Here is a 13,237-nt window from a genome sequence, read left to right on the forward strand (position 1 = left end):
AACTTCAATCTTCTTTCTGATGGGGCTCTAATCAACCCCGAAGATGCCCAGAAATGGGAAAAAGAAATCTGGATCTATATGTAAGCAAGATCATTTTGCATTTTATATGGTCATAAGCCTATGGGGGCCAAGGGGCGGAATGTGATGGTTTGAATGAAAATGTCCCCCATAGGCTCTAAGTATTTGGACATTTTGTCCCCAGATGGTGGTGCTGTTTTGGGAGGTTTTAGAAGGTGTGGCTCCTGGGGTCACTGGGGGTGGGCTTAGAGAGTTCTTAAGCTTTGCTGGCTCTCCAGTTGCTCTCTTGCTTCCTGTGCCTACATGATGATGTGAGAGCTTAGCTTCTGCTGCTCCTGCTCCAGCCACCTCTAGCCACCATGTCTCCTTGCCATGACGGACTGTAATTCCCCTGGAACTGTAAGTTCAAATAAACTCTTCCTTCTATAAATTGCTTGGGTCAGTGTTTCTATCACAGCCAACAGAAATGTGACTAATACAATAGGCATCTGGTTTTGGACTAATATATACAAGGTGCTATCATAACTCCTTGGGGAATCCTGTTTTGTAACAGTAACCAGGAGGAAACTAAGGACTGGGTGAAAACTAGGGACAGAGCACAATGGTCTGGGTTAACTTCCAAAGAGACAGTCCTTGTGAGTACAGTTTTGCTGTTATTTTGCTTTTGGGGAGGGAGGGGGTGCTGGGAATAAAACTCAAGACTTTACACGCTTAGCAAGCATTCTCTAAGCCATCTTGCCAACCCCTTGTTTGGAAGTTCTAGCACCAGAGCAGCCATTCATATATCCTTGACTGAAGAACGGTGCTCTATCAGGAAAAGGTCATCCTGAGTGCACAGCTTGGGGAAGCACACATAGGGAGCAGTAAGGGAGGAAGAGGATACTTGCTTAGCTAGCCAGATCAGCCAAACCAACCCTGAGATCCATGGGGTTACAAGACAGATGCTGCAGTCAGACTGCCTGGATATCAAGTTCCTTTGAGTTCCCATAGCCCCCCACCTGCAGCCTGGATACCCCTGCTCCATTACCTGACTTCCCCCCCCCCACCTTTCCAAACAACCCTGAAGGTTTCTGTTGGAATGGGGTCACCATTCCAATGATGCACAGGAACCCCTACAAGGGCTCACTTCTCTACCTGCTTTCTAGTCAGTCAGACAATGTGCAGCATCCAAATGATTTTATCAACTTTACTCACTTTGTAATCCTTCCCCTTTCCCCTGCTTTTTTTCTATTTATGAGTGTTTTGCCTGCATGTATGTATATATGTATGTATGTGCATCTGTGTTGTTCAAAGCCTGCAAGAGGTCAGAAGAGGGCTTCTGATCCCTTAGATCTGGAGTTATGGATGGTTGTTAGCCACCATGTAGGTGATGGGAACTGAACCTGGGTCCTCTGGAAGAGCAGCTAGTGCTCTTAACTGCTGAGCCATCTCTCCAGCCCCAACCTTACTCATTTTGGACACCAAAGGCTGTGGTTCCATAGCCCATAGAGGTTGAAAGCAAAGGTCAAGCAGGATCTGGAGCTGTCATCCACTCACCTACAGATACTGATGAGATGCTAGAGAACCAGTTAGAAAAAAACTGTTTAGTGGTTTTATTATTTTTTAAGTCTGAAATGCTACTGTAATCCATAAGCCTCTGCAATAATTGACACAAAATCTAAATTTCTGCTGGGTGTGGTGGCATGTGCCTTTAATCCCAGCTCTAGGGAGGCAGGAGGTAGGTGCATCTCTGTGAAATTGAGGCCAGCCTGGTCTACACAGCATGTTCCAGGCTGGCTGGAGCTACATATAAACAAACAAAAGAACGTAAACCAAGAATGCAAAATAAGTAAAAAACCACATATTTACACATCATTTACAAAAGCCTGAGTTTGTTTTTGCTTTTTGCTGGGCTGGATATCAAACCCATAGGGCCTGACATGCATGTATATAACTTTTAAAACTAGAAGAACAAAAACTCAGTAGGAGAAACAAACCTAAAAATAACAGACATGAACAGCAACTACACTGATACAATTTTCCAACACTGATCAGCAAGCAGTCTACTGCTAGCAAGGTTGTGAGGAAACACACTTTCTATGAGTACAAAACACAAGTCAGCTGGACTTAAACCTGCACAAGCGTTTACTATGATCCCCCCTCCAGAGTCTCGGAATCCACTTTGAAGGTCACTTCCACAAATGCAGTCAACCCAAGAACCAGGCTATTCACTGTGCAACATTCTACAAGCAGAACACTTCAACACTTATTAAAGGATGCCTGCTGAACAAACTGAGGAAACCCCACAAAAGAACAGGCAACCTCTGTGAACAATTATGCAAGTGATTCCTAGAATATGTTAGTTGACAACTACACCTACCTCTCCTCTCCAGAAAGATCTATGATTTGACTGGAGTACTGTGGGTGCCAGCCCCCAGCAACTCTACCTGCCTTAGGAAGGTCACCTCTAACTGTCCCTAGAACCTGATGGGCTGGCTGAGACTTCCACAATTGAGTGCCCCAGTCTGAGGCTCTCCCTACCTAATTCTGCCTTTTCCTCTGACCTTCCACAAATGTCATCCTCCTAAAAATTATGTGTTCCTAACTCCATCCCAGTGTCTAGAACATGTACGCATCAAAGAGAAACAAAAATACATGAACTTACCAGTTTTTAACAAGGGCAAGAGAAATAAAGGTAGGTTTTGGTGGTCTTGCAGCACTACAATGATAAAATTGGGCCCTTGAAGAGCTTTAAACGAAATGAACCATGTTCAAGCCATGACACATTCCAAAGCTATCTCAGCAAAAGACTTAGAAAAACTAAAACTCACTGAAGTACATGACAGCTTCCCACAGAGGTATGGAAGCGGGAACCCAAGCTTTGCCCAAGCTGAAAGAAAACATACAAATTTAACTTCTATGTGGAGGAAGATCATCAGGGTAGCTGCCAGGCAAGGGAAGATATCAAATGGACACTACAATTCTATTATAACATGCCTGACAACCAAAGACAAACCCCCTAGGCAGACCAAGAGAGGACTACATGGCTAAAAGACAAGAAAAATACTACATGACAAGAGGTTAGTGGAACCACAGGTGATGCAGAGATGCAGTGAGCTGACAAGCAAACCAAAGAGAATGCTGGAGAAAAGAACAAGATGAAAAGTTTGATTCAACACATGGGCTTTGTAGCAATCAAATGAGTAAAGTGGAAGTGGATCAGCAGAAGTTATCTGTAAGAAGCTGATAGGGAAAATGCAGAACATCAGTGCTTTTATTTACTTTTCCGTAGAGAAAGAGACAGAAAGAAGATGTGGAAAGCTACTGCTACTACTGGAAGAACTCAATCCAGACTCAAGCTTTCTACATGCTAAGCAAAATGAAAACCCCACATCTAGTCATCATGGTAAAAATAGTATTTTAAAGACAACAAAGGACATGAGAGTGGGCAGACATCTACAGAGGCACACTCAAAGCAAAAATCACTTTGAAATAAACCAGAAGACAACACCATTATATTTTTAAAGTCTGAGCAAAGTAACTTTGTAAAAATCTGTATTCAATGTTGAAAGAAAAAAAAACTGGAGGACAGTCCTCCCAAAAGGTACATGAGATCTCTGGAATCTATGACTGTGACCTGATGTGAGCAACAACCTACTACTAGGCTATAAGTCCAAAGACAACTGTCCTTACTAAAATACACAGCAAAGGAAGAGAGTATGAGCAGAGGCAGAAATGGAGTGACAGCCACGGCCAACAAGTCAGGGGTGGTCAACAGTGCCACCAACTAGAGAGGCAGGCAAACAATGGACTCTCCTCAGAGTCTCCAGACAGTGTAACCTGGCAGCACCTTAATCTTAGAATTCTAGCTTCCAGGACATTGAGTATGTAAGTTACTACTGTTTTAATCTACCAAATTTATGGTAATTATAGCCATTATAACAAATATAGTGGAAAATACGCTGCCAAAATGAAAGCAAAATCCTCCCCCCGCCCCAACACACACACACTTTGTGGTGGACTTGTAAGAAAAAAAAATTTTTAATGAAGCGAGTTGTCCAGATAATGGGCAATGACTTCACAAGGAAATATTGCAATAGAAAAGCAAAGACACACTCTCTCTCTCTCTCTCTCTCTCTCTCTCTCTAAAAGTTACTGTGAGTGGCTGACCTGATAAAAATAGTGAGTCTTAAGGCAGACAACAGTATATAAAGATATGGCTCAAAAGTGTGGTAATATATTTTTTGCTAGACATGATGGCCCATACCTATAATTGCTTTGCTCAAAGAGGAAGGAGAACTGAGAGTTAGAGGTCAGCCTGGGCTACATGGATAGATCCTGTTTCTTAAAAAAAAAAAAAAAAAAAAACCCAAAAAAAAAAAAAAAAAAAAAAAACCCAAAAAACAAAAAAAGAACAACAATAACATGGTAAGAGACTGGTGAAATGGTTCAATGGGTTAAGGTGCTTGCTGTCAAGTCTGACAACCTAAGTTCACGCCCCACGATTCACATGGTGAAAGAAAAGAACCGACTCCTTTAAGTTGTCCTCAGCCATCCCCAAATGCACCATGGCACATGTATACCGGTACATGTACCTACACAATACACGATAAATAAATGTAATAAAATATTGTTAATGTTTTCTTAAAAGGTAAAGAATAAAAGAAAATGAGCATGGAAGAAAGCCCTACCAGAAGCCATACAGTTATTAAATGAAAATCCCAGTGCCAGAGGTGGGCTGCCCCCTATGAGCTGTTAGCCAAAGGGGCCCTAGAGGTTCCCAAAACAATAAAAGTCATTGCCAATAATGTTGGCTGCACACTGGAATTGGTTGGTAAAACCCTATTGCTGAAGACACTGCATGATGTGAGCATGGGAGAGAGAGAAATCAAGCTTGGACTAAGCTGGAAACTCCCTACCACTGAATGGGTGGCTTTCATAGTGCCAGAAGGGGACATGCAAATGGGGAGAACTGTCCCCTGTAATTCTACTCAATGACAGACCCCCAGTGCTGCACTATCAATATGCCAAAAAAGATGTACCAGTGCAACAGTGGCATGTCTAGCGTAGGTACAACCAGCAAATTTTCAATTGGATATGATGCCCGCTCCTAAAGGTGGAACAAACATCTGGTATTGTAGACCAAGTCAAACCCCTGTGGAAGGGGAGGCTAGAGGCCCCAGTAGGGACGCCACTGTGATTATTTTGTTAGATGGATATGATGCACCTGCTAAAGTACCATTTGTGTTTATGTCCATAGGTTATTATAGCAGCCACTGTTTAGATGTTCTTGCTTCTTGCTGTGTGTTTGTATAGTAGATGGAATCCCACTGAAATGAGCCAGCAGCCCATGGAAAACAGATGATGCAGAGACCCAAAAGTTCAGTGCCTTGCCACAATGGGAGGAAGATCATCTCATACCTATTATTCCCTCCAAGGCTCAGGGGCTTATGCGCAAGAGGTTGGCAGAAAGAACCAGAGGAAGGAGTGGAGTGTTAACTGGAAGTGTCCTCCCACCACTATGCCCACCAGCTATAGTCATACCTCCTTCCCATGTCCGTCAAGGAGTCCATGGAGGAGTCAGTTACCCCTTCCACCCATCAGTCAACCTAAACTGCATATGGGGAAGGGGCTAAGGAAATATTAAGCTGAGAATGCCATGAGGCACCTCTCTTGCCATTTTGTGCAGCTGTCGGCAAGTCACAGGATCTATATTTGAGTGTGGACTTTCCAGTTCAGGCATAAATGGGGGCGGGGGGAGCCCACTCTTCTGTAAATAAACCCCCACCCTATGCTCTGTTAGGAAGCCCAATAAACTCGTTAGGACCTCCCCCCTGCCCGCCAAGAAAAACAAAAACAATGGAGACCTTCATTATTCCACCAAAGTTGACCCCATGTTGGGAAATCTTTTGGTCTTTCAGTCCTATTTTTTTTTTTAAGAGTTCTTATTCCTATTTTTCCTCCTTTAAATTTCATTGTATATATATATTTTATGTAATCTGCTTCAAGTTATTTCTGTAAAAATGTGCTAAAAATTGCCTCTTTGGAATAAAAGAAAATGAGCAAAGCCAGGTGTTACAAATGAGAAAATAGCAACAGCACTAAGAAACTCAGCAGTACCAGTAATTACTACACAGACAGAACCTGGAGGAAGAATTGCCTCCATGTCTTATCAACCTTGGCACTGAAGTTACACTGGCCTGGCCTCAGATTCAGCAGGCACATAATCTCAGATCTGACCCCTAGGTACTAGTGCCAGCACTAATACCTTTCTAAGTCAGAGTGACTTAGATACCAAAACCAAGAAATTGCCAAGCTAAAGTATGGAAAAACTATAGAAAATATACAAAACTTTGCTTCGAGGTTACAGAGGCTTTCTTTCTAAAGCTAATTTAGAGCAAAAATGAGGGGGGAAAAAAAAAACCTACCTAAAATAATGGCTTACTATAAAATTATCTTGACCAGGGAAGGACATTCAAATGATGGTCACAGGGCCAGTTCAGCCCACTACCTGTTTTCAATTGTTGACCAGCCATACCAATGGTTGTCAAGGGTTGCTTCTGTGCTAGTGGCACAACTGAGATGTATAATCCACAAAGTCTGAAAAACACTTCAATCTTGACATAGGGCGTGTCAATCCCTGCCCAGGATGACTGAGGGGCAGGAACAAAATGCACACATCTCAGTATCCACAGCTTTGTCCAGACTGGTGATAAGCTGAGACAACTGATGCCTTAAATGAATCAGGTAATGCTAGTATCACAGGTGTTTGGCTATTTCCCTGCCTTGAGATTCATTCAGGATCCTCTTTTGCTGCTTCATCTAAATTAGTGTTAATACTTTTAAGAACAAGAGGTCTGGGGCTGGTGAGATGGTTCAGTGGTTAAGAGCACCGGCTGGCTGCTCTTATATAGAGTTTCAATTCTCAGCACTCACATGGCAGTAACAACCGTTCCAGGGAATCAAATGCCTTCTTCTAGCCTCTGCAGGCACTGTACAACATGGGTATACTTACACACGGGCAGGCAATATACACATAAAATAAAAATATTATCAGAAAAAAAAAACAAGAGGTCTTATCCCCCATTATTTTTCATCAATACTGGAAAACTGTCATTCTTTTTCTTCTAATCTTTCTACTAAGTCTTTCTGAGGAACTCTTCTCAAATTTCTTAACCAGTCTATTTCCTCTCTTATTTTTTCATTTTTGGTGTGAGGGGTGGAGACAAGGCTCTTACTACATAGGCCCCAGGAGGCCTGGAACTCACTATGTAGACTAGGCTGGCCTTGAATTCAAGAGATTTGCCTGCCTCTGTCTCTCCAGTGTAGGGATTAAAGGCATGTTCCACCACACCTGGCTCCTTTTCCTTTTTTTTATAAAGGGTTTTTACTTATGTATATTTATAAGTCTGTGTGTATGTGCACATGCATGTGGGTAATCCGTGGAGGCCAGAAGAGGGCATCAGAGCCCCTAGAACTGGAGTTCTAGGTAGTTGTGAACCACTCAATGTGGGTGCTAAGAACTAAACCCAGGTCCTCAGGGAAGAGCAGTATATGCTCTTAACTGCTCCCCAGCCCCTCAAAGTTCTTAAGCAGTCTATTTTCCTCTCTTGCCATTTCCTTATATAGCATTTTGGCTCACCCTCAGCAGTGTTCTATCTGCAAATTAATCTACATCTGGCTTGAATGCCTTTCTCTTCTCCCCACCTCTTTTTCAGTTGTTTCTCTCCCCCATCCCTCTGCATCTTGTTCTCCTCTCGGGATTTGGGTTCTTTATTGTACAAGTATCCTCAACTTTCTAACAGCATGGCTTCTGCCTGCTGGTTCCATTCCTATTGTCTGTTCTGACTAGTAACTTTTACCTAACAGAGAGTGACTAATGACTTTTACCTGATTTATAATAATTTTGCATAGGAGCAGGTAGAACTCTGCAGGAAGCCCACACAAACTACACTGAAGACAATGCAACTCTGAATTTGTTGCTGTCAGGTATTCTAGGGCTAAGGGTGTTTGAAGTTAGCTTTTCAACTTCTGGATGCCCTCTACTAGGAAGCACAAGTAATACAAACCAGAGCCTCAAAAACTCCTAAATGTTTACAAGCACTTCAGAAAGACACCAATTCTCAGAGCCCACTCAAGACACAAGCTTCCTTGTGGGGCCAGTGAGTAGACGCTCCACCTCTTCAGTGGGAGGACCACTGTCTAGAGATCAGGTTGCCTGAGGAGAAAGCCAACTGACTCTCACTCCATTCTAAGCGTCTTCTTCTGTCCCCATGTGGGTTGTTACAGCCAATACTCTGAGGACAGACACAAGACCCACAGCTCCATGGCCAAACAAGCAAGTTTTGGATCACTTTCAAATCTGGTCACAGATACTTACTTTTCCTTCTTGCAAGTTCAGCTATACATTTGTAAAATGTATTATTCCATTTTCTTTTTTTTCTTTTGGTCTTTTTGAGACAGGGTCTCCCTGTAGCACCAGCTGGCCTGTAATTCTACTATGTAAACCAGGCTAGCCTTGAACTCACAGAGATTCACCTGCCTCTGTCTCTGTGCTGGGGCTAACGGCGTGCACCATCATGCCTGGCTTATTCCAGTTTCTTAGTGTTTTGTAACAACATGGTTTCCCCCATGTTACGGGATTTCGAAACTCATAATGAAAGGCAGGCATGGTGGCGAGCCTGTAATTTCAGCTACACAGGAGGTTGAGGCAAAGAGATCGAAAAGTCAGCCTCACTCAGCTATAAAGTGAATTCAAGGATAGCCTGGGTAACTAACAAAGGTCATCTCAAAAACACACAGGGTATGAATGTAGCAGCAGTAGCAGCACACTTGCCTAGTTAGCACAGCATAGCTCTGGGTTCCATCATCCGTACTAAAGGGGGAAGAACCCACAGTGAAATTGTAATATTACAAATAACTATTCCTTGTTTAACCAACCAATCAGGATAACCATTTGCAATGTATGAACAAGTTCTGATTTCCCCATTTTTCACTTTATGGCCTCCCTCAGCTCAGCTCTGACTAACAGACTCCACTGAAAGCAAGGATTTGGCTTAGGCCTAAGGTACTCAACAGGATCCCCTCGCTGGACCAGGGAGACAGAAGTACTGCTCAACCAGGACAAAAGCCAGGAAAGCTGTGAACAGGGACTGGGAGAGTCCATTGGTCTTTCCTATGGGGCAGAGATAACGAGGCTTCTACTCAGGGACTGCTCAAAGGGGCTGAACCTCATAAACCAATACTGAAGAAGGGAGCAACCAGGAGGTAGAGAAAGTAGGTCCTGGTCCTAACCACGCCCATCCAGCTCTAACGTAAGCCAGACTTCTCTTGATTTTTCCCTTCCTTCCTTCCTTCCTTCCTTCCTTCCTTCCTTCCTTCCTTCCTTCCTTCCTTCCTCCCTCCCTCCCTCCCTCCCTCCTTCCTATTTAACTAAAACTTCTTTGAGCTGGGTTTGCCTACTGCAAATGTTTATACTGACATGGAAACAGACCAAGTATTCAAAGTTCAATAATGAAAACAAAATTCAACTTGCTTACCTGGATAACCAATTCCTTTGGCATTTGCATAGGGAACCCCAGAAGACCCAGGGCTATAAACAGGATTCATGATTTCAAGAACTAAAAGGGGGAAAAAAAGGTGATTTAGCCAAGTACTTATTTCTAGACTTTTCCCCACCATTAGTCCTAAAAAAGGAGGCAGCAAATGTCTTTTTCTAGCCTATTATAAATCAATGTATTTTCTGTAGCTCCTAACCAACAGAGAACAGAAAAGGAACTCCCTAGTCCTAACAATCACCTGTGCCCAACCAGGATCAAGTAGTCTTCACAACTTTCTTCAATCCATCAGAACTAAGAGAAAAAGGTATCCATTACAGCTTTACTTAAAATGAGAAAATTCTACGATTAACCTTCATGTCTATGTTACAGTTAAATAAACCATGATATAGCCAGAGCACGAAATTATCATACAGTTGTTTTTTAAATTGTTTTTTAAAGAGTCTGGACCATAGCTCACTGACAGCCCTTACTTGGCATGTACAAGGCCCTGAGTTCAGTCGCCCACAGGGGTAAGGATGGTGGTTGTTTTAAAAACAAAAATGAGGGGCTAGAGAGATGGCTCAGTGGTAAGAGAACTAACTGGCTGTTCTTGAAGACTCAGGTTCGAATCCCAGCACCCACATGGTGGCTAATAACTGTCCATAACTCCAGTTTCGGGGGATCTAATGCCCTCTTTTGGCCTCCTCAGGCATTACATGACACAGGTGCACTTACATACACGCAGGCACTATATTCACACATATTAAATAAAGTTTAACAAAAATTAAAGCTAGCACAGTAGCTCATGCCTGTAATCCCAGCACTCAGGGGTCTGAGGCAGGAATGTCACAAGTTTAAGGCTAGTCTAGGCTTGCATGAGATCGTGTCTCAATAAGCAAATAAAAAAACATAGAAATTATACCATGTGAAAACAGTAGGGCACAACATTGCATTATGCACTGTGGAACCAAATATACATTCACCTATGGGCAGGTACATCTCCAATACAAAGACAGATCAGTCTGGGAAGAAATACATAAAAATGTGAATAGTGGTTACCTCTAAACAAGATGAATGCACTGATCCTTTTCCATGTTTCTGTTATTGAATCATCTTTGTTAAATATATTTTCCTAAAAGATTATTGTCCACTGGAGTTGGAGAGATGGCTTACTGGTCAAGAGTACTGGTTGCTCTTGCAGAGGACCAGGGTTTGGTTCTCAGAACCCACAAGGCAGCTAACAACCATCTCTAACTCCAGTTCCAGGGGATTCAGCTCCCTCTTCTGATCTCTGTGGGCTCTGGGACATAGGTGCACTTACATGCAGACCATACACTCATAAAACTAAAAAAATTAAAAGATTATTGCCTAGTCACTGTATTAACCCACTCAATGTTCTATCATTTACTAATCCTTTTTTTCCCTGAAAAGTTCAAGAATTTGCATAGCTATGATTTTACCCCATCTTCAAAAGACTTTCATTAGTACCCTAGGAAGTGTCCTAAGTGATAAAGTGTTAAGTTTTCCTCACTCCTCATCTGATAGGTCACTCACTGATTTAGGTGGTTATAAAAGATTAAGATCTTTAATTCAAAATGAGGAAGGAGTAAGGGGGATATGGAAACTACTTATTCTTTAATTTTGATGTCAACCTAAAATTGCTCTTTTAAAGGTTTTATTTTTATTTATGTGATACGTGCAGGCAGGCACACATGCCTGCAGGTACCCATGAGAAGCCAGAAGAGGGTGTTGGATACCCTAGAACTGCAATTACATGCAGTTGTGCGCTTCCTGATGTGGGTGCTAGGAACTGAACTCAGGTCCTCTGCAGGAGCCTAATAAGCATGGTTAACCACTAAGCCATCTTTCCAGGCCCTTAAACTGTTCTTTTTTAAAAAGGAAAACATTAAAAAGCCAAGCCAAGATGCCTACACTTGAATCTTAGCATCTGTGAGACAGAGGCAGGAAGATCACAAGCTCAAAGTCAGCCTGCTTCACATAATGAGTCCCTGGCCAGTCAGGGTTATAAAACAAGACCATCTCAGAAAACAAAACAAAAATTCAAAATTTGGGCTCATTTGACAAAAAATTCACAACCAAGCATTCTCAGCCTGTTAAAAATCACAGTCTACGTTAAGAACAAACTGACATCACCAGTGACTTTTAAACCTAAGCTAATTTGCCCTGATATCCTCAACTACACACAGCTGACAATCTCAGCCAAAGACGATGCTCTCCTCTATCTGCAAGGTCCAAGGTAACAGCCACTTACCACAGTTGACCAAGCATACCTAAATATGTGGCCAGTGCAGGATCTAATGTTTTAGCTTTAACTTCAAACAGACACACATAGCCAGAACTACTGCACCTGACAGCACAGGCCTATGGATAGAGAAAACAAGGACAGTAGTGTAGGAACACACAAACCAGCAAGCGCCAATTCTTATTCCTCTGACCTGTGTGTGTACACCTGTGAATCATCTATCATCTTTCAAGAAGAAAATACTTTCCAGACTCTAGTTCTCCTCCATGCCAGGATCAGATTTTATTTTCTTCACTGAATTCAAGATGGGCAAAGTACCATGTAAGGGCTACTGAGAAAACTAGAGGAAATTATAGTTCCCTTCTAAATTTACAGTCCAGAAAAAGCAACATCCAATATTTTTTTTTGTAAAAATGGAAACATACGTCTTTGCTGTCCAAATATGGTACACTACTTTTTTGTTTCACTTAATCACATGTAGGTAACCGCTATTGTTTTGGACAGCACAGGTCCATAAGAAATAAATCATGATTAGTGGTGGCTCGGGACAAACAAGGTTAATGGCCAAAAGTGCAAAAAGCATTCTTGAGGTTGGGTGAAAAGAGCAAACTCTGGTGAGGAAGAGAGGCAGGGATGAGGAAAACCTTGGCTAAAGAGGCAGCACTGCCACAGTAGTGACCAAAGACCAGAAACATTTTAGAGAAATCAGACTAGTTCTCCAGAAGCTAATGATATACGGTCACTAGGTTGGTTGGCTTCAGTTTTCAATTTGTCTCATCTGGGAAGAGGGACCCTCAACTGAGGAATTACTTCCATCGGATTGGCCTGTAGCCATTCTGTGAGGTATTTTCTTTTCGATACAGGAGGACTGAATCCACTGTGGGCCATACCATCACTGGGCAGGTAGTCCTGGGCTGTATAAGAAAAGTAGGTGAGGGGGGAGCTGAAGAGATGGTTCAGTGGTTAAGAATACTGGCTGTTCTTGCAGAGAACCTGGGTTTAATGCCCAGCACCCACATGGGAGCTAACAACCATCTGTAAACCAAGCTCCAAGGCATCAGACACCCTCTTCTGACCTCCATGGGCATTGAATGACATGTGTGCACTTACATACATGTAGGCAATGCACTCATACACATAAAATAAAAATAATAAATAAAATACAAAAATTTTAAAGTAGCTGAGAGCTGGGCGTGGTGGCACATGCCTTTAATCCCAGCACTTGGGACACAGAGGCAGGTGGCTCTTTGTGAGTTCCAGGCCACTTGGGGCTACCTGAAGACCCTGTCTCAAAAAGACAAAAAAAAAAAAAAAAAAGAAAAACCCCCACAAACAAACAAAAAAGCTTCTGTACATCAAAGGAGACAACCAAAGAAACAAACAGAAAACCCACAGAATGGGAGAAAATCTTCACCAGCGACACATCTGATAGAGGTTT

At 42.5% G+C, this 13,237-nt stretch overlaps 1 protein-coding gene across 5 annotated transcripts in view; it reads right to left on the bottom strand.

The window, feature by feature from the left end:
* The window catches only part of Fam168b (family with sequence similarity 168 member B), a 32,541-nt gene that overhangs the window by 15,730 nt on the left and 3,574 nt on the right, over positions 1–13,237 (bottom strand). For all 5 annotated transcript variants that reach the window (XM_029553610.1, XM_017801984.2, XM_008848272.3 and 2 more), the window contains exon 2: positions 9,537–9,617. In XM_029553610.1, coding sequence (XP_029409470.1) covers positions 9,537–9,606 — 70 coding nt within the window. In that variant the 5' untranslated portion in view covers positions 9,607–9,617. The remainder of the gene's footprint in view (positions 1–9,536; positions 9,618–13,237) is intronic.

Source organism: Nannospalax galili, unplaced genomic scaffold, assembly GCF_000622305.1.
Source record: "Nannospalax galili isolate Female #2095 unplaced genomic scaffold, S.galili_v1.0 scaffold224, whole genome shotgun sequence".
Classification (NCBI taxonomy): domain Eukaryota; kingdom Metazoa; phylum Chordata; class Mammalia; order Rodentia; family Spalacidae; genus Nannospalax; species Nannospalax galili.